The sequence below is a fragment of the Ornithorhynchus anatinus genome, chromosome 19, assembly GCF_004115215.2.
Source record: "Ornithorhynchus anatinus isolate Pmale09 chromosome 19, mOrnAna1.pri.v4, whole genome shotgun sequence".
Classification (NCBI taxonomy): Eukaryota; Metazoa; Chordata; class Mammalia; order Monotremata; family Ornithorhynchidae; genus Ornithorhynchus; species Ornithorhynchus anatinus.
This window is the reverse complement of record NC_041746.1, coordinates 3,500,173-3,519,201: the sequence shown is the minus strand read 5'-3', so window position 1 is coordinate 3,519,201 and position 19,029 is coordinate 3,500,173. Positions and strand designations below refer to the sequence as shown.

Sequence of the window (19,029 nt, the reverse complement as noted above, 5' to 3'; positions counted from 1 at the left end):
GGCAAGGTCGCTTTGGTTATGAGGATTGACGCCAGATTTAGGAGGTCTCCTGCCAGGCAGGATTCCCGTGGCCTCAAGCGTCACACACCAGAAGCCGCCTCTTCAGAGGTCCCGTGCAGCCCAGCCCCTCCCTCCCTCTCCGCCTCCTTCCTCCTCCTGAGGTAAACTCGAGCCGATACGCCCCTTGGCCACAAAGAGCATTACTCCTCAGTCAGGACCCCCGGCCATCCTTAGAAGTGATTCCTCAGCCATTCGTTGTAGTCCCGGATTTTTCATTTCCAACAGACTCCAGAACTCTGAGAAGACTCCGAGTTTGAAGACTCGCCTACCAGAGTTGTAAAAGTGACTTAGTGACACCATAGTCCATGGATTTGTTATTGTAACTTATAACTTCCTTTGCGTAATTTCCAGCCACAAGCAGAAACACCATCCGGAAAAAATCAATACGGACATTTTGGAATAGAAATGGCGATTGACAATGAATCGCATGTACCATTCATTCAATCGTATTTATTTATTCAGACATGTATTGAGCGGTTACTGTGCGCAGAGCACCGTACTGAGTGCTCGGGAGACTACAGTACGACGATAAACAGACACATTCCCTGCCCAAAATGAGTTTACGGTCGGGGGGCGGGGGGGGAGGCAGACATTAATACAAATAAATACAATTGAACGGACGAATGAATGAATGTACCCTGCAAGCTGAGGAAATGCAGACGTTCTCCTAGCAGACAAACAATTACGGGAATTGATCTGGCACGCAGACTCTCGATTTGACAAGCGATGTTTGTCGTTAATCCCAGAAGAAGGCACTTGCCAGACATTTGCCAGCACCTTGCCAGGCTTCTTGGACAATCAGGTTGTTTAATCCTCAAAAGCAGCCTGACCTAGTGGATAGAGCGAGGGCCTGGGAGTCAGAAGGACCTGGCTTCTAATCCTGGCTCCGCCACTTGTCTGCTTGCCTGACTTTGGGCGAATCATTGCCTCTCCCTGTCCCCTTCAAGATGCTCACGGCCCCTCTCAGTGGCTTCCCTTCCCTCCCAGGAACCACAGAGGCTCATCTGTAAGCAGAAGCAGCGACGTGGAAGCGGCGGGGGCTCAGCGGAGCTGGTCGGTTACAGTTTCAGGGTCAACCTGGGGAAGGGCCCGGTTTGCTCAAAGGCTCAAGGAGAGATGGACCTGCAACCCCCTTGGTAGACGCTAATAGGGACCGTGATCGTCTGATCACCAGCGTGCTCCCCAGACCGTTTCATCCAGTCAGAACAGAGGACCAGGTAGACCGGGTGTTAGCAGGAACAATTTATCCAAATCAATTAGATTGACCTGGTTTTCGGTCAGAATGCCCCTCGGTCCGAAGTACTGGCTAATGGTTTTGATTATAAGCTAAGTAGGGGCTCAGCCACGTGGATATTTTCTCTCTGCACCCTCAGGCACTTGATCTCTGCCTCTGAGAGAGCTGCCGTCTCAGGTATCCCGTGTAAGAGGAGGAACTGCTGGAGCCCCAGAGAGAGCTGTCTGTTTTGAAGCGGGGCTTGTTGTTTTTTTTTTAACTAACATTCTCGCTCTCTCTTCATAGCCTTGGTGGAGGTCCAGATGATGCGAAAGAAATTATGAGGCACAGTTTCTTTGTTGGACTAAACTGGCAAGATGTATATGATAAAAAGGTAGGAGGTCCCTTCTCCGGCCCGAAAGGCTCTCTCTTGCTGCCCCTCTGCGGAAACGGATTCCACCGCTCATTTCCGAAAGTGCTTACCTGCGATTTGACCGTCTCAGATAGCGGGGTGTATTTCCAAATCACGGCATGCCCATCGACCTGGGCGTCAGAGAGCATCCCTGATTTGGAATGATGGCAGAGAGGGTTTGCTAGCAAACACGGTCGTTGATTTTCTCTTTGCTTCTTGAAGGGGTGTTTATTAGGTCCGCGACGGGGTGGCGAGGGTGAGGGGGCCCTTGGATCAAGTGAGAAACCCCGGAAGCCTTGTGCTGTCGAAGGGATCGAACCCGAGCGAAAGGCTTAACCGTCTTTCGCCTTGTGTTTGTCACTGGAATATTTCCCTGCTCACCGCTGCTCTCCAGCTTTCCACCACAAGAGGAATGATTTTGAGCAGCGTCGTTTGAACTCCCGGTGGCCAGGGAATATGTTTCTTTCCCTTATTTGGAATTTCTGTGGGATTTGAAACTGAAATGACACACCAAATTAGATGCTGCTAATTATGCAACTTTGTCTTTATTGCAATCTCATTATTTTTTTCATTTTAAAAAGATACTTGTTCTTTGTCTCGACACCATAATGATGGCTCTCCTTACATCTGCCAAAACGCTTTTTTGACTTTTTCTAAGGCAACAAAATATGTGCGATGCTAAACTATGCTAACTCTCTGGGCCCGCATTTGTCTCCTATTTAAGTAGACAGTGCAGCTCCCGAGTTCAGGATGCACGGATTTTCTGTCCCTAGGAGCGGTGCGGCCTAGTGGAAAGAGCTCAGCCCTGGGAATCAGCAGACCTGGGTTCTGATACTGGCTCTGCCGGTTCCCTTCTGCGTGACCTTGTGCGGGTCACTTAAAGTTCTCTGTGCCTCAGTTTCCTCTTCTCTAAAATGGAGACTCAATCCCTGTTCTCCCTCCCACTTGGACAGAGAGCCCACGGGACAGGGACTGTGTCTGACCCGATTATCTTGTATCTGCCACAGGGCTTGACGCCCAGTAAGTGCTTAAAAGAATTCCAGGATTATTATTATTAGGGTTTCTTTTTTTTTTTGCTAAAGTGTGACCCCTGTACTTTGATTGTAGGCACTCTCTGACAGAATTCTGTGCTTCGAACAGACCTTCTGGCCCGAGTCCCTCGAGAGCTCTGACGAGCAAGTCTGAGAGGAATGCTTGACTCTGGTTTTTTGTTTTGTGTTTACCGTTCTGTCTGCCTACAAAGTGTTTTTTTCCAGGTTCATCTGCAATGGCGTGGGGATCAGCAAGTCACTTAGAGACTTTCAGCTCTTGTAGATCAGAGTCCACTGCTGGGTTTAGTCAGTCAGTCAATTGTATTTATTGAGTGCTAACTCTGTGCAGAACACTGTACTGAGGGCCTGGGAGAGTACGGTGGAACAATATAGCCGACACCTTCCGTGCCCTCTTGGAGTTTACAGTCTGTAGTTCAGTTTAGCAGTCTCCCAGGAGCATTGATCGCACCCCTCCGGAGTCCGGCAGAGTGGCCTTCTAAGGTGCCAAGCCTATTAATGATTGTGGTATTGTGATAACCGGGTTGGACCCCATCCCTGTCCCGCATGGGGCTCCCGGTCTTAGTCCCCATTTTTTCAGATGAGGTAACCGGGGCCCAGAGAAGTAAAGTACTTGCTCAAGATCACGAAGCACACCAGTGGCAGAGCCGGGTTTAGAACCCGGGTCCTCCGACCCCCAGGCCCGTGCTCTTTCCACTGGGCCACGCCGCTTCTCATCTAATCCCCCAAAGCAGTTTACTCAGGAATAGCCTAACCGCTGAGGTGTGAGCAAATCTAGAATTGATTCTTCACCTGAGATATGGTCGGAACAGGGGCAAGAAAGAGTGGTAAAAATGAAATTTGCTCTGCTTACTCATGAAAGTGCGAGTTCTTCAGACTGCAAATTACATATGGGTGCGCATGTGTGCGTGTGTGCCTGCCTGTATGTTTGTGTTATTTGGGGACAGAGCTTTATGTCTGTCTCAGACTCCAACTTAGCTCTTTATTCAGAACTTATTCTTAATTATACATTATTACATACCAATTAAAAACCTTTTCCTCTTGTGGTACAGTAATCTGTTTTCTATTCATGCAAAGATGCAATTTGCAAATTCACATTTGTTTTTACAAAATTAAAATCTTTTCCCACAGCAGTATTCTAAAGAGCACATGTGAGCACAAGAATGTATTTAAATAGTACCCGGAATCAGTTCGGCTGGTCCCTGGAGAAAATGTATTTCTCTGCCCTGAATGAAAAACAGAGGGCCTTACCTGACACGCGTGTTTTCCGTTAGAGGGTGGTGGATGGTGGCGAGGCTGGGGGTGGGGTTTCCGGGGACAGAGTCAAAGAAGACGGGCAGGAGAGACCCAATCGGAGACAGCAGCCAGTGTGCCCGAGTGGCACGGCCAGAGATCGAGACCAACAGTGAGAAAGAGTAAGAACCAGGAAAGGGAGAGATGAGGCTGAGATCCAAAGAGTAGAGAGAGATAAGGGACGTGAAGGGAGTGACTGAGGATCAGGGAGGAAAGAGAAAAGGAATCGGGAAAGGAAAGAGGAGAAGATCTGAGAGAAATCCAGATAGGAGGGAGGGAGAGAGGGGGAGAGAGAGAGAGCATACCCATCAGGGACACAGAGGGCAGAAGCAGGGATTTATTTGCTCTTTCTTCTTGGGCTTAGTGCTAGAGCTGGGCCGTTGGTGGCCTTGATGGTGAGAGGGGAGCCAGCTGGGGCAGCTGTGGCCCTCGAGTGGGAAAGTGAGTTGGGTCTATCGTGATGGGCCCAGAGAAAGGGTCCTTTCCTCCCTGGTGGCATGGAGACCGGACCAACCCGTGATAGCAGGGAGTGAGCTGTTGAACTGCCATTTTGGCCAAGTCGCGCTTCCAGCCCTCCTCTCCTCCATCTGTGACGGAGGCTAGCGACGACCACCTGCCTGGCCCCAAAAGCCGAGGGGGCGAAGCCCTCTGCCCTTCCCCCTCGATTCCAGTTCGGCTGAAGAGAGAAACACCCTGGTGGATTTCTGGTGCATCTGGTCTGCCTACGGGAGGCGTCGGGGGAGGAATTGCGAAAAAGGCTCCGGCGGCCAGGACCGCGATGGGAATGTGGATGTCCTGGTCGTCCTGATCAGGACGTGCCGGAGATGCCCCTCCGCCTCTCCTACTTTCTCCTCACGGTTCCGGTCAACTCTCCCCTCCCAACCGACCTCACCCATTTGCCTCGCTACTTCTGCTTGGACAGGTAGTCACTCTGGGAGGGCATTGGCCGAGGCATTGTTTCTGTTTTTCTTTTTTTTAATGGTATTCGTTAAGTGCTTACTCTGTGCCAGGCGCCGTTTTAAGCGCCGGGGTGGATACGAGCTGATCAGGTTGGACGTAGTCCCCGTCCCACGTGGAGCTCAAGGTCTTGATCCCCATTTTACAGTTGAGGTGACTGAGGCACGGAGAAGCGAAGTGACTAGCCCAAGGTTACACAGCACACTAGTGGCAGAGCCAGGCATAGAACCCAAGTCCTTCTGACTCCCGGGCTCGTGCTCTATTCACCAGGCCACACCGCTTCCCGAGAAGTACATCCCGAAGTCTCGTCAGTCGGTAGCGTTTACCGAACACCTGCTCGTTTCGTCCCTGGATTGTGATTGGCTTGTGTTCGGGACCATTAAAAAGCCATCTTTCTCTCTCTGCCTTCAGCTGGTACCGCCTTTTAAACCTCAAGTGACATCTGAGACGGATACCAGATATTTCGATGAAGAATTTACAGCTCAGACAATTACCATAACACCTCCGGAAAAATGTAAGTAAACCTAGAAGGCGACTCGGAGCCCCGCCCCGGGGCGGCCCGTCAGTCAGACTTCCTGGTGCTGTTGTCTTGGTGGAGGGACTGGGGGCAGGTTCTGCCTTCCGTTTTTTGTGTTTCTTTTTATGGTATTTTTTTTTAAAGTACTCACTGTGTGTCAAACACTGTTCTGAGTCAGGGGGTCGCTACAAGATAATTAGGTCAGACACAGCCCCTGTCCTGCAAGGGGCTCACAGCTTAACTAGGAGGAAGAACAGGTATTTGATCCCCATTCTACAGTTGAGGAAACTGAGGCACCGAAAAGTGACTTGCCGAGATCACACGGCGAGCAGTTGGCCGAGCGGGGATCACTCGTCCGTTCAGTCGTATTTATTGAGCGCTTACTGTGTGCAGAGCACTGTACTAAGTGCTTGCAAAGTACAATCCGATTAGAACCCAGGTCCTCTGACTCCTGTGCTCTTTCCACTAGGCCATGCCGCTTCTCAGTGTCGGCGCTCCCGGGCCGAAGGGGAGCATAAGCGGGGATGAATCAATCAGACGGTGGTATTTACTGAGCGCTTACTATAGAGCACTCTACCGAGCGCTTGGGAGAGCGCAGTAGAACAGAGTTGGCAGGCGTGTTCAACCTGCCGTTGTGCCGTCGCCTCTCCGGGATTATTTGATCTCGCCCCTGGGGGGTTCTGGAAGATCTCCGAAGCCGTTGCTCAGTTCTAGAGCGGTTGTTTACGAGCGGCGGCTGATCCCCTGCCCAGTGGCACCGGGCTTCCATGAGGGAGAAAAATCCAGGGCCCATCTGGGATTGACTCCAGCATGTCGGGAGCTGGGAGGATGCGGGGCCTCCCAGACCGACGTCCGCGTGTTCAAGGCGGTCGGTCAGTGGTATTTATTGGCCCCTTACTGCGTGCAGAGCGCTGTACTGAGCGCTCGGGAGAGTACGCCGCAACAGTGTTACGGACCCGCTCCCCGCCCAAGACGAGCTTCCGGTCCGGAGGCGACCGCTCGTCGAAGGCAACCGGCCCCTCCGCTAAAGCCGCCGTTTCTCCCCCGTTTGGCCGCCAGATGACGAGGACGGGATGGACTGCGTGGACAACGAGAGGCGGCCTCACTTCCCCCAGTTCTCCTACTCGGCCAGCGGACGAGAGTAACGGGCGCCCCGCGCTCACGTTCGGCCACGTCACTGTCATCTTGGGTCCGTCGCCGGGGCGGGCGATGCCGCAACAGAGAGAGCAGGAGCACTTTCCGGCCTCCCAGGCTGACCCGGTCCTCCGACCCCTCCTCCCTTCTCTCTCTGTCTCTCTCTGTCTCTCTCTGTCAGACACACGAGCACGCACACTCACTCTCTGCCCCTCAACCCCCCCCCCCACACACACACACTCTTGCCTTTTCGTTTTGCATGAACTCTTCTCTCAGTCTGAGGTCTCATGCTGTTGCTGCTACTGTCTCACTAGAATGGCAACCGGAAGAAGTCATTGTGCAATCTCGAGAACCCCCCCCCCCCGGGGGCACGGGTGGGGGCCGGGAGGGGAGCGAGCATCATCTTCCGATTTCCGTCGTCCCCCGGCGGGGAGACGCAAAGAGACGCGTTGGCTCCCGGAGTGCTTCCTCACCTCTAGAAGAGAGGTCAAAGGGCGGGCCGGGCGGAGAAGAGTTAGCTTCCGTACTTCTCTTGCCCCCGTGCGTCCGGGTAGGGCGGGCGACGTTCGGAAGGGGTGTGGCGCTTCCCCCACCGCCTCGGTTAGGCGTACCGCGATCCGGCGGCCCCGAGGGGAGGCCGAGGGGGCGGAACCCGGGATCCGGCGAGGCGGTGTCGGGTCCCCCGCTCGTCCGGCCCCGCGGGGTCCACGGCTTCCGGGTTTCTCCCCACGCACGGCCCCCTCTCCTCCCTTGACCCCGGGAGGGACGGAGGCAGAGGAGCCGTGAGGTCCGGGGTCATCCGGAGGACTCACGTGTGGCCCGGCCCTGGAGGGCGCCGCAGAAACAGGCTCGGCCCTGCTCCTCCCCCCCCTTCGCTCCCCATCGCCTCCGAGGCTGGAGAATGTAGGCAGGCGTGTCGCTGTGGCTTTGCACCAAAATCCTGGCTCTGAGGTAGACCGATGTTTGCCTTATTGGTTTTTTTTTTTTGGTTGGTTGTTTTTTTAAAAAAAATCTTTGCTTTTAATTTATGTGATTTCGCTCTTCGACGTTCAACCTTTGTCCTTTGTCGTTAAATGCAGTAGTATTTATTTTTTAGGGTTGAGAAATGTATGTGTCATGTCAGCAAACGTGGCTTCAGCTCACTTAAGGGCAGACCTCCTGCCGTCCGTTTGGTCTCGCGCGAGGAGCGTCCCGGCCGAAGGGAAGCGGGCGGTTTCGCCCCGACGCGGCCGTCGGGCCGAGGCTCCGGGATTGGACGGGCGGCTCGGAGTCGGACGTTAGGAGAGGAAGGATGATGGTTTGGTGGGGAGACCCGGACCCCCCACCGTCGAGGCCCGGGGGCTGATCGAGGTGAATCCAGTCTGTGCGTCGGAGGGAACCCCCCGACGCGCGACGGGGCGGAGATTTGTCGCGAGAGGCCGGCGGAGGGGCGGGAACATCCCTCCGATCGGCGGAGGCGGCCCGTCGGCGTCCGGGGGCCCGCAGTAGGTTCGGGGCGACGGACGCTTGGCTGGGAAGACCGGCCGCCGGGGGGTCAGGGAGGTCAGGACCGGCGGTCGGGTCGAGTCTGATGGGAGTCCGCTAGTCGCTCGGATTGAGCCGGACGAGCCTCCGTCTTTTCCTTTTTCCGTATGTCCTCCCGTTCCCGGATCCCAGATATTTCGCACTGAATGGGACGCGTATGCAAACCTCATATATTTCCTTCGTTGATGATGATCCTCATGACGGAAACCCTTTGGTGCTAGGAGCTGGGGGTCTCCCCACGGGCGGGCCGCCGCCCCCCCCCCCCCGACGGCTCGCGGGAGGGAACCCGGCCCCGTGGGATTACCGTTGTAGCGTCGGATCTCGCCCTCTTCGCTCCCCGATGTCAGACCGCGGCGTGGCGGAGGGTCCCCGGGGTGTCCTCGGGACGTGCGAGTCATTTTTTTAGATAGGAAAACCGATATTCCTATGCAGGTGTCTTAGCCCCCCGATGTGGGAAGCGGGGCTCGAACACCCGACGTGAAGGCCCCTGCTGGCAGAGGGCCCACGGGGGCTGACTAGGGGTCAAAGGGCATTGTAACACGGCAGCTAGGACACGTCCAGATACCGGGCTCTTCTCATTTTCTCATCTCCCCCTGACCGAATTTCATCGTTACCGCGGGGCGGGGGGGGGGGGCGGGGCGGCGAATTCCAGCGTGAGGCATCTGGCTTCGGCTCGGGCCGCGGCTACTTGGAATGCGTCTTCTCCCCGAGCGATATATCCCGTCACCGCCTTTTGGAGCGGAAGGGTTGACGAGCGAGCCCATCCCGCGGGCCGCCCGGTGAGACGGCGTAGAGTGAAAGTGTGGGCCGAGCCGTGGGCCGGGCTGACCCCCGAATTGACCATCCCCGACCCGCCCGGCCCTTCCTCCCCGCCGCCCCCCCCCGGACCGAGCGAAGACGTTTCCCTTTCCTCTCCGGAGCGCGACCGTGACCTTGGCCCGGGACATTTCCAAAAGATGAGGGACCGGGGTGGGCGGTCAGCCCTCCTCCCGGTCCTTCCCAGCTCTTCCCCACTTTCCCCAGCCTCCCCTAGCTTCCTCGACTCCCTCCATCTTCTCTGGCTCCCCCCAACCCCCCCGCTTCCCCCAGCCGGCCGGGAACGTCGAGGACGTCTCCGCCCTTCGGGATCGGGCCGACGTCGCCGCCGCTGGATTTCGGGGAGGGGAAGCGTCCGCAAGCCATTTCGGATCTGAATGTGAAAACGGGTCGGCCGGCCGCCTCCCCCCGGGCCTCCCCCCGGGGGAGCTTCCGGGGCAGCGGACACGAGCGAGACTCGACGCACCGGACGTCGCTTCCCAAATGGGCAGCAGGGGAGTCCGCCGGAGGGAGGCGGAGGCGCGGGAGGGCCTCCCCGGCGCTGCCCGGTTCGGGCGGCGGCCCCGCAGACGTCCGGCCCGGACCCCGCCGGGACTTCCGCCCCGCGCCCCCGAACCGCTCCGCCGCCGCCCTGCCGTCCCGGCGGACGGGATTCCGGTTGGGGAGCGGGGTGGGGCGGGGGGCGGGACGGCCCGAACCCTTTCCCGTCGGAGTTTGGGGCAGTTTTGCACACAGCTTTGCTTTCCACACTAACCGCATCTTCCAACACATTCCCGTCGCTTCGAGAACATGATTCCAGTATTGTCTCCGACCTTCTCCTCACCCGATGGATCCGTGGCTTCCGGGAGCTGACCGTTTCCGCCCGGGGGCCGCGTGTTTTCCCTAGAGTTCCAAAGTAAGGTCCTTCCTTACTCACTGCAGGGTCTATATTTACACCTCAATGTACACACTTTGCTGCTACTGTTTGTACTGTCTACAGTAGAATTTCCTTATCTTGCTCCTGGTAGTGCATTACAGGCAAGCATGAAATGTAAAGTATTTATTTAAATAAAAAGAAAAAACAAAAAAACAAAAAAGAGAAAAACCTCTCGACTGGTAATCGGATTACCTCCCCGTAGCTTTAGAGTTTGTGACACTTCTCGACCTTGCTGAGTTCTTTCATTAGATCCGTGCAAGATCTAGACATCCGGTTAAGGATTTTCAGCAGACTTGCCGAGGGACCCGAGGAACTGTACTATTATTGCTGTCGGTCATACTTCAAATGTTTATTTCCTTAAGGGATATGACCCGCGAGGATGTGAAATAACTACAAGAAACTGTTTTTGTACACTGTACATCCTTAGTATTTTTACACGTATATGATAGGGATGCACATTATTTTCCTTCGTACAGAAAGCTTAAATAAAGCACTATGTCAATCTGCTACTTCTCTGTTCATTACTTACCGCTGTCTCGGCTTTAAAGACTCAGACATCGAAACGTGGCTGGTTTGGGTTTTTTTTTTCTGCAAAGGCGGGTGGACTGTGTATTTTTCACACCTCCCCCTCCTCCTCCGGTTCTCCGGCCCACCCTCACAGTTGCTGTATCTGTTAAGCGCCGTCCCTGCGTCGAGCGCCGTTCTAAGCGCCGGGGAGTGTATGGATTAATCGGGCCGGTCCAGTCCCCGTCCCACGCGGGGCTCACCTTCTAAATCGGATTAAGCCTCCAGTGGAGAAAATGTGATCGGGGTACTAGTGCTTTCCCGAATGTTTCGGCAGCACGTCGTTGCTTCCTCCGGGGTCGAAGAACCCCGAGGCCTTAGCGAGCGGGACGCGGCCCGGAACCGCCAAAGCGAGAGGGATCTGGGGAGAGCAGTCCCGTCCCCTGCTCGTATTCTGTTTCTCTGCAGCGTCAAGAAAAGTAGCTTCCGGACGCGGTGCTTCGAGATGGAGCCGGCAGCGGCTCTGAGGCCAGTCGTGCTTTTCCGAGCGGGAAGCGCGTACGCTTGTGTGAGAGAGAGCGAGTGTGTGTGTATGTGTGCGTCTGGAAAGGTATACATCGAGCCCTTTGGAAACCACAGTCGAGATGCCACAAACATGAAGCTTCCGCGTTGGCTTTCGAGGTATTTTCTTTCAATAGCGAATCGATCTATGCCACCCGAAACGAATAGATTTCCTAGATTTTCTTTATGTCTTCAGAGCAGAATCCTTCCCCGGTTGATTCAGTGTCCTCCTTCAGAGAGGACTGAGCCCAACCCGTCCGAGGCAGATGGCTAGCAGAACGGTCATAACGGTGATATTTGTTAAGTGCTTACTATGCGCAAGGCACTGTACTAAGCGCCGGGTTGGATTTGCATTTCAAATTTTGGCGCAGCCCAAAGCTTTTTTTCTCCTCGAGCCCGTGGCTCTTTCGGTTCGACTGAGCGTGGGCAGCCGTGCCGGTGTTTGCCGTCTAATGATAACGATGGCATTTGTTAAGCGCTTACTCTGTGCAAATAGTAGCGGTAGGAGCATGTATTGGGCGCCGCCTTGGTGCCGTGCACTGTACTAGGCCCCGGAGAAGTTCAGGAATAACAGCTCTTTGCCCTCAAGGAACCTCCGCTCCAACCGGGGAGACGGACGTCAACGTATTTTCGAGAACTAGGTCCCGCTGGGTGAAACGTACTGGACTGTGGGCTTGGGAAAGAGGCGACAGGTTCCGTGGCCACCGGGTGCTTCCACTCTGACCTTGGGAGGAAGGAGGGTGATGGTCGGGTGGACCAGTGGGTGAAGCCCCCCAGACCTACCCAAAGCCTCAGGCATCTAAGACCTGAACCCAAAAGTCAAACAAATTCTCACTGTCGAACGCCTTAAAATATAGACCTACCGCCCAGTGGGACCGTAGAAAAAAATAAATGGATATCCTTTTGAGATGCAGGGATATTTAGTCCACGTTTTTCACCGCAGTTGTGGCATCTGTATAGTATTTTTATTTAAAATCTGTATTTTCAAGGTAAAACGGTCACCGAGGTGTCGGCTGACGGTTTCGTCTGTCCTGCGATTTCAACGCTGCCGGTGTTATTTAGTGCGGCGCGACAACATCGCCGACTTGACGTTTCTCCCGACTTTCAGTGAGATGATGGTTTTGAGATTGGAGGAGCAGGAGCAGAGTTACAGAACACGGGGGCATTTTGGCTTTGGTCTGCAGTGTCCGTCTTCACGGGGAGCTTCTGCAGAGTTGGATTCAGGTAAGTTGGGGGTTCAGGCAGAAGAAATGCCACTGTCATTATCATCATCGGTGGTATGTATCGAGCGCCTACTACGCGCGGAGCATCGTACTAAGTGCTCGGGAGAGTACGACACGAGAGAGTCGGCTGACACTCCCCGCCCACAGCCAGTTGACAGTCTAGACAGGGAGACATCGCCGAAGGGGTCTGAAAACCACCGTCTCTTTTTGTTTCCGCAATATTCGGTTAGGGGCAGGCTAGGGACTGCGCTCTTATTCTCATATAGTCCTCCACTGCCGTGGTCTTGGGGGATGAGGAATCTCATAGGCAGTCGAGAAAAGAGCAAGTTAAGAGGATTCCTGACTCGGAAATCAACCAGGAGAAGTGAAATAACCAGCTGTAGCAACTGGAAAGTTTGGGTGTGTGTGTGTGTGTGAGATTGGTGTTTCCCTGAGGACGCATCCCAACCCAGTTGAAAAGGCCACCTCACAACTCTAAAAGTCACTTTATTGAAATTCACAAACAGGTTAAAAAAAGAGTTATCAGTTTACAAAAATACACCACAAATCCCGGCTTTAAAATCGGACCGTGAGATTAATGACTTCGCTCTTCTCGGCCGGTCGTTTCCTTTACGTCCGCCAGCGGGAGGTTAGCCCTTCAACGGACCACGTGAACGGATCCGATCCCATTCGAATCTCTGATAAAAAAACATCGCACCGAAATGAGTTTCTGATGGAGTGCAACAGTAAAAACCAGATGAATGTCAATAGCCCCTTGGAAGCGACGGGTTTCACCCTGAGCTTTAACCAGGTTGGCAGTCAGATTGCGGCACGCCGGGTAACTGAAAAATAAAGGGACAGAAGTTTTAATATCCCACATTCTGCAGTCGGACCGATTTCTAATTCACAGTTTTCATCTTCTCATGGACCGAGTTCTCAGCACATCGATCGACCGATCGCTCGACGGTATTTACGGAGTGCTCTGCTGTGTTCAGAGCGCTGTGCTAAGAGCTCGGGAGCATACCATGTAACCGAGTTGGTAGGCGCTTTCCCAGCCCCCGAGGAGTTTATATCGGCGATTCAGAGGACGCGTAAACACGGGCTACTCGGTTGAAGGGTTTCTGCTTCCCCTTTGACCTCGCGGTTTCCACTGACCCGAGATCTTGTCAGATGCAAGTACAGACGACGGTATTCACGGTTGAACGTGCCGGCTCGGAGAAACAACCCGTGTCCTGGACCGGCTTGAGTGTCTTGTCGGGAATCGTAGTGAAGATGTATTCATGGTATTTAAGTGCTTACTGTGTGTCAAGTACTGTCCTGAGCGCTGGGGTAGATAGAAGCTCATCAGGTCTGACGCGGTCCCTGTCCCAGGTGGGGCTCACAGTCTTAATCCCCATTTTCCAGATGAGGGAACCGAGGCCCAGAGAACTGATTTGCCCAAGGTCCGACAGCAGACAAGTAACGGAGCCGGGATCAGAACCCGGGTCCTTCTGGTCCCCAGGCCCGGGCTCTAACCCGCTAGAGCACGCCGCTTCTCGTCGAGGCGGTCTTATTTTAGGAGAGGCACAGGGTGCGGCCTCGCCTTCCCCTTTCCAGGAAAGAAGAAGCCGATACGGGGCAGAGCACGTTTACTGAACATCGTTCAGGCGGTGGGCCGCCGGAGCAAAACAGGATGTGGCCTATGTGTTGCTGAGAAACCCCCGATGAACTGACCCAATCTGGAACTTGCGAGGTTGTGTGCACATGCTTGTAGTCCATTTTCCAAACTTAGGTCTTGGGGTACACAATTATGTGCAGATGGTTCTTTTGTTGCAGGGCTACTGGATAACGGGGGTGGGGAGAGACTGCCTCTGGAAGTGGGATTTGGGAGGTGGATCGAAAAAGCATTTGAAAAAAGTGAAAGCTGTCCCGGAGCCACCCAGTCTGTTTGCCCACTAGCCCATTTGAGTTGATTTCCTGGCGCTGATTCTCTCCGCTGCCTCAGCCTCTCTCTGCCAGGGAGTCTGGTGCTTGAGGAGGCTGTTTTTCAGGCCCCAATTCAGCGAGTTTCTAAAGAAGAGAAAGAGTTTCTGGGTCCCGCACGCGCCACCAGCCAGGTTAGGGAGACCCGATCAGTCTCCTTCCTCCCAAACCGCCTTCCCGGGATCCGATCACCCCTGCTGACGGTGAACTCGGGGGAGGGGGAGAGTGCCGTAGGAAGAAAAAGGCGGGGAGAAGTATCCGGGCTAATTTGCTTATGATTCAGCAGCCCTGACTGGAAAGCTAAGCAGGAGAGCTCTCCAGGCTAATAGTCTTCATGTTTCTCATATTCTCGTTTTAATTTCCTCAGTGTTAAGTGTAAACATCATACCGCCATGCCAAAGAATATCCCTTTCTTTCCCTATAATAAACCACAATGAAGAGGGCCCTGTCGTTAATTTAAAAAATACCCCCACTGTTCTAGTCGCAGTCCACAGAAATGGAAATCTGTCTTTCTAACTGGAGAACAGATAAAAGTGCAGGAAAGATCTTAAAAGGAAAAAAGTATCCCGGTGAGATTTTTCAAGGAACTGGCGTTTTCCAAAATAGCCTTCATAACTGTGGTATCTGTTAAGCGCTTACTATGTGCCGAGCGCCGGGGTGGAGACGAGATAATCGGGTCTCATCTGGAGCTCACAGCCTCGGAGGTGAGAACGAGGTATCGAATCCCCATTCTGCAGGTGAGAGAACTGAAGCAAAGAGAAGCGAAGTGATTTCCCCAAGTTCTCTCATCTGCTATGTGGCAGAGTAGAGATTAGAACCCAGGCCCTCAGACTCCCCAGGCCCAGGCTTTTTCCACTAGGCCATGCCGACTTCTTTTCTTTTATGGTATCTGTGCCGGGCACTACGTGCCAGGCACTGTTCTAAGGGCTGGGGGAGATACAAGCCGAGCAGATTGGACCCGGTCCCTGTCCCTCAGGGGGCTCACTGTCTTCGTCCCCATTTAACAGATGAGGGAACTGAGGTTCAGAGAAGTGAAGTGACTTGCCCACGGTCACACAGCAGACAGCTGGCGGAGCTGGGATGGTTCGCCGTGCGGACCTACGTGGGAGGCTGGCGGCTGGGGGCGGGGGGAGCAGGGGCAGCGGCTCCTCGGAAAGTTGGTCTACTTGTGTGGCGGTGGTGAAGGGCTGGGTTTTCAGCAAGCTGGGGACACCCTCCTCTCCAAGCGTCCCCTCTCTGGTGCCGTCCGCCACGGCGCCCAACCAGGTGACCGATGGATCCATGGAGTCACCTCACCTGTAAAATGGGGTTTATGAGCCCCGTGTCGGACAACCTGATTACCCGGCGTGGCTCAGTGGAAAGGGCCTGGGCTTCGGCTCCCGGCTCTGCCCCTTGTCAGCTGTGTGACTGTGGGCGAGTCACTTCCCTTCTCTGTGCCTCAGTGACCTCATCTGTATAATGGGGATTAACTGTGAGCCTCACGTGGGACGACCTGATTACCCTGTATCTACCCCAGCGCTTGGAACAGTGCTCTGCACATGGCAAGTGCTTAACAAATACCAACATTTATTTTTACCCCAGCGCTTGAAATGGCGCTTGGCACACATACCATCTTTATTATTATTATTATTATCCATTGGTCGAAGGGACCGGGTCTCTCCTTTCATGGAGAAGCGGCGTAGCTCAGTGGAAGGAGCCCGGGCTTGGGAGTCCGATGGCATGGGTTCGAATCCTGGCTCTGCCACTTAGCTGTGTGACTGTGGGCAAGTCACTTCACTGCTCGGTGCCTCAGTGACCTCATCTGTAAAATGGGGATGAAGCCTGGGAGGCTCACGTGGGACAACCTGATAACCCTCTATCTACCCTAGCGCTTAGAACAGTGCTCTGCACATAGTAAGCGCTTAACAAACACCATCATCATCATCAAATAGTATTTATTGAGCGCTTACTATGTGCAGAGTACCGTCAGCCTGCCTGCCCCACCTCCTCCCCTGCTGGGCCTTGGGGGCGCCCTGGGTCCCGATCTGGGGAGCGTGGCTTCATTCATTCATTCAATGGTATTTATTGAGCGCTTACTATGTGCAGAGCACTGTACTACTAATAATAATGTTGGTATTTGTTATGCGCTTACTATGTGCCGAGCACCGTTATAAGCGCTGGAGTAGAGAGACAGGGATTGTCTCTGCGTACTCTCATATTCTCCCAAACACCCGGCACGGTGCTGTCTAATCGGTAGGTGCTCAATAAACACCACTGCTTGAAATATGCTCCGTTGATTTCACAGCCAACATGCCATTCCCTTTCGTTGTCCAAATTTAGCGAAGACGGTCCCAGTGGAAGCATCCCGGCTCTGCCACTTGTCAGCTGTGTGACCGCGGGCAAGTCACTTCACTTCTCTGGGCCTCAGTTACCTCATCTGTCAAATGGGGATTAACTGTGAGCCTCGTGTGGGACAACCTGATGGCCCCGTATCTACCCCAGCGCTGAGAACAGCGCTCTGCACATAGTAAGCACTTAATACCGACATTGTTCATTCAATAGTGTTTATTGAGCGCTTACTATGTGCAGAGCACTGGACTAAGCGCTTGGAATGTACGAATCGGGAACAGATAGAGACGGTCCCTGCCCTTTGAAGGGCTCACAGTCTAATCGGGGGAGACGGGCAGACGAGAACAATGGCGATAAACAGAGTCCAGGGGAAGAACATCTCATTAAAACAATGGCAAATAAATAGAATCAGGGTGATGTACATCTCATTAAACAAAATAAATAGGGTGATGAAGATATATACAGTTGAGCGGACGAGTACAGTGTTGGGGGGGTAATTATTGATATTAATATTAGTGATAATTATTATTATCAGATGGTCCCACATGAGGCTCACAGTCTTAATCCCCATTTTCCAGATGAGGGAACTGAGGCACCGTACTAAGCGCTGGGAATGTCCAGCGCTTAGTACGGTGCCTCAGTTCCCTCATCTGTAAGCCCGTCAAACGGCAGGGACCGTCTCTTATCTGTTGCCGACTTGTTCGTTCCAAGCGCTTGGTCCAGTGCTCTGCACCTAGTAAGCGCTCAATAAATACTATTGAACGAATGAATGAATGTCCAACTGGGCAACGGATAGAGACCATCCATCCCTGCCCAAGGCCGGGCTCACGGGCTAATCATTCGATCGTATTTATTGAGCGCTTACTCTGTGCAGAGCACAGGACTAAGCGCTTGGAATGGACAAATCGGTAACAGATAAGAGACAGAGTCTAATCGGGGGGCACAGGGTGGGGCGACAGCGTCGAAGGTGGAGGGCCCGGGCCTGGCCTACACGCGGGGCCCAGTTGGCTGGAGCGGCGCGCGCTCGGGGGAGGGGGGCGGCACGAGGGAGGCGCGCGCGCTCTCGGATGTGCTCGCGGGATGGGGGGGGGGGAGGGTGTTTCGCGCATGCGCAATGCCCAGGCCAGTGTCTCCGAGGCGCGCCCGCGGCGGCCCGTTTCCATGGTGACGAGTCCCGGTGGGTCCCCTCCCCTCCCCCCCCCCCCCCCGCGTCGCGCTGAGAGGGAAAAAAAAAAAATGTTGGTATTTGTTAAGCCCTTACTATGTGCACAGCACTGTTCTAAGCGCTGGGGGAGATACAGGGTCATCAGGTGGGCCCACGTGAGGCTCTCAGTCTTCATCCCCATTGGACAGATGAGGGCACTGAGGGCCCAGAGAAGTGAAGGGACTGGCCCCCAGTCACACAGCTGACCGCTGGCAGAGCCGGGATTCGAACCCATGACCTCGGACTCCCAAGCCCGGGCTCTTTCCACTGAGCCACGCTGCTTACATGCCACTTGGGGCTGAGGAAATGATGTGGGCCCCACGGGCAGGGCCTCGCCACCCCCGGGCCTTCTAGAGACTCGCCTGGGTTCTTCGGTTGTTTATTATTATTACTTTTTAACGGCATTTGTCAAACGCTTACTATGTGCCAGGCACTGTACCAAGCGCTGGGGTAGATCCGAGCCGATCAGGTTGGACACCGCCCCTGTCCCACTCGGGGTTCACAGTCTTCATCAACATTTTACGGATGAGGGATCTGAGGGCCGGAGAAGTGAAGTGACTTGCCTAAGGTCACACAGCAGACTAGGGGCAGGAGGTGGGATTAGTAATAGTAATAATAATAATAGTATTTAAGCCCTATGTGCCAAGCACTGTTCTAATCGCTGGGGTAGATACAGGGTAAGCAGGTTGCCCCAGGTGGGGTTCACGGTTTTCATCCCCATTTTACAGATGAGGGAACTGAGGCCCAGACGAGTAAAGTTCATTCAATAGTATTTATTGAGCGCTTACTACGTGCAGAGCACTGTACGAGGCGCTTGGAATGAACGAGTCGGCAACAGATAGAGACGGTCCCTGCCGTTTGACGGGCTTACGGTCTAATCGGGGGAGAGAGACAAGAACGGTGGCAATAAATAGAGTCGAGGGGAAGAACGTCTCGTAAAAACCGATGGCGACTAAATAGAATCGAGGCGATGTACATTTCATTAACAAAATAAATAGGGTGATGAAAATATATACAGTCGAGCGGACGAGTACGGTGCCGAGGGGAGGGGAAGGGAGAGGGGGAGGAGCGGAGGGAAATGGGGGGAAAAGAGGGTTAAGCTGCGGAGGGGTGAAGGGGGGGCGGTAGAGGGAGTAGAGGGAGAAGGGGAGCTCGGTCTGGGAAGGCCTCTCGGAGGAGGTGAGTTTTAAGTAGGGTTTCGAAGAGGGGAAGAGAATGAGTTTGGCGGAGGTGAGGAGGGAGGGCGTTCCGGGACCCCGGGAGGACGCGGCCCGGGGGTCGAAGGCGGGACGGGCGAGACCGAGGGACGGCGAGGAGGTGGGCGGCGGAGGAGCGGAGCGTGCGGGGTGGGCGGTAGAAAGAGAGGAGGGAGGAGAG

At 54.3% G+C, this 19,029-nt stretch overlaps 2 protein-coding genes across 3 annotated transcripts in view; one reads left to right on the top strand and one right to left on the bottom strand.

Moving 5' to 3' along the window:
- Window positions 1–10,400, top strand: part of AKT3 (AKT serine/threonine kinase 3) — a 148,356-nt gene extending 137,956 nt beyond the window's left edge. For both annotated transcript variants that reach the window (XM_029047145.1, XM_029047144.1), the window contains 3 exons: window positions 1,580–1,667; window positions 5,396–5,498; window positions 6,561–10,400. In XM_029047145.1, the coding sequence (XP_028902978.1) occupies window positions 1,580–1,667; window positions 5,396–5,498; window positions 6,561–6,646 (277 nt within the window). In that variant the 3' untranslated portion in view covers window positions 6,647–10,400. The remainder of the gene's footprint in view (window positions 1–1,579; window positions 1,668–5,395; window positions 5,499–6,560) is intronic.
- A 2,245-nt stretch (window positions 10,401–12,645) lies between these two features.
- Window positions 12,646–19,029, bottom strand: part of SDCCAG8 (SHH signaling and ciliogenesis regulator SDCCAG8) — a 135,929-nt gene continuing 129,545 nt past the window's right edge. Inside the window, 1 exon segment of the mRNA XM_029047025.2 lies at window positions 12,646–13,000. Within this exon segment, the coding sequence (XP_028902858.1) occupies window positions 12,962–13,000 (39 nt within the window). The 3' untranslated portion in view covers window positions 12,646–12,961.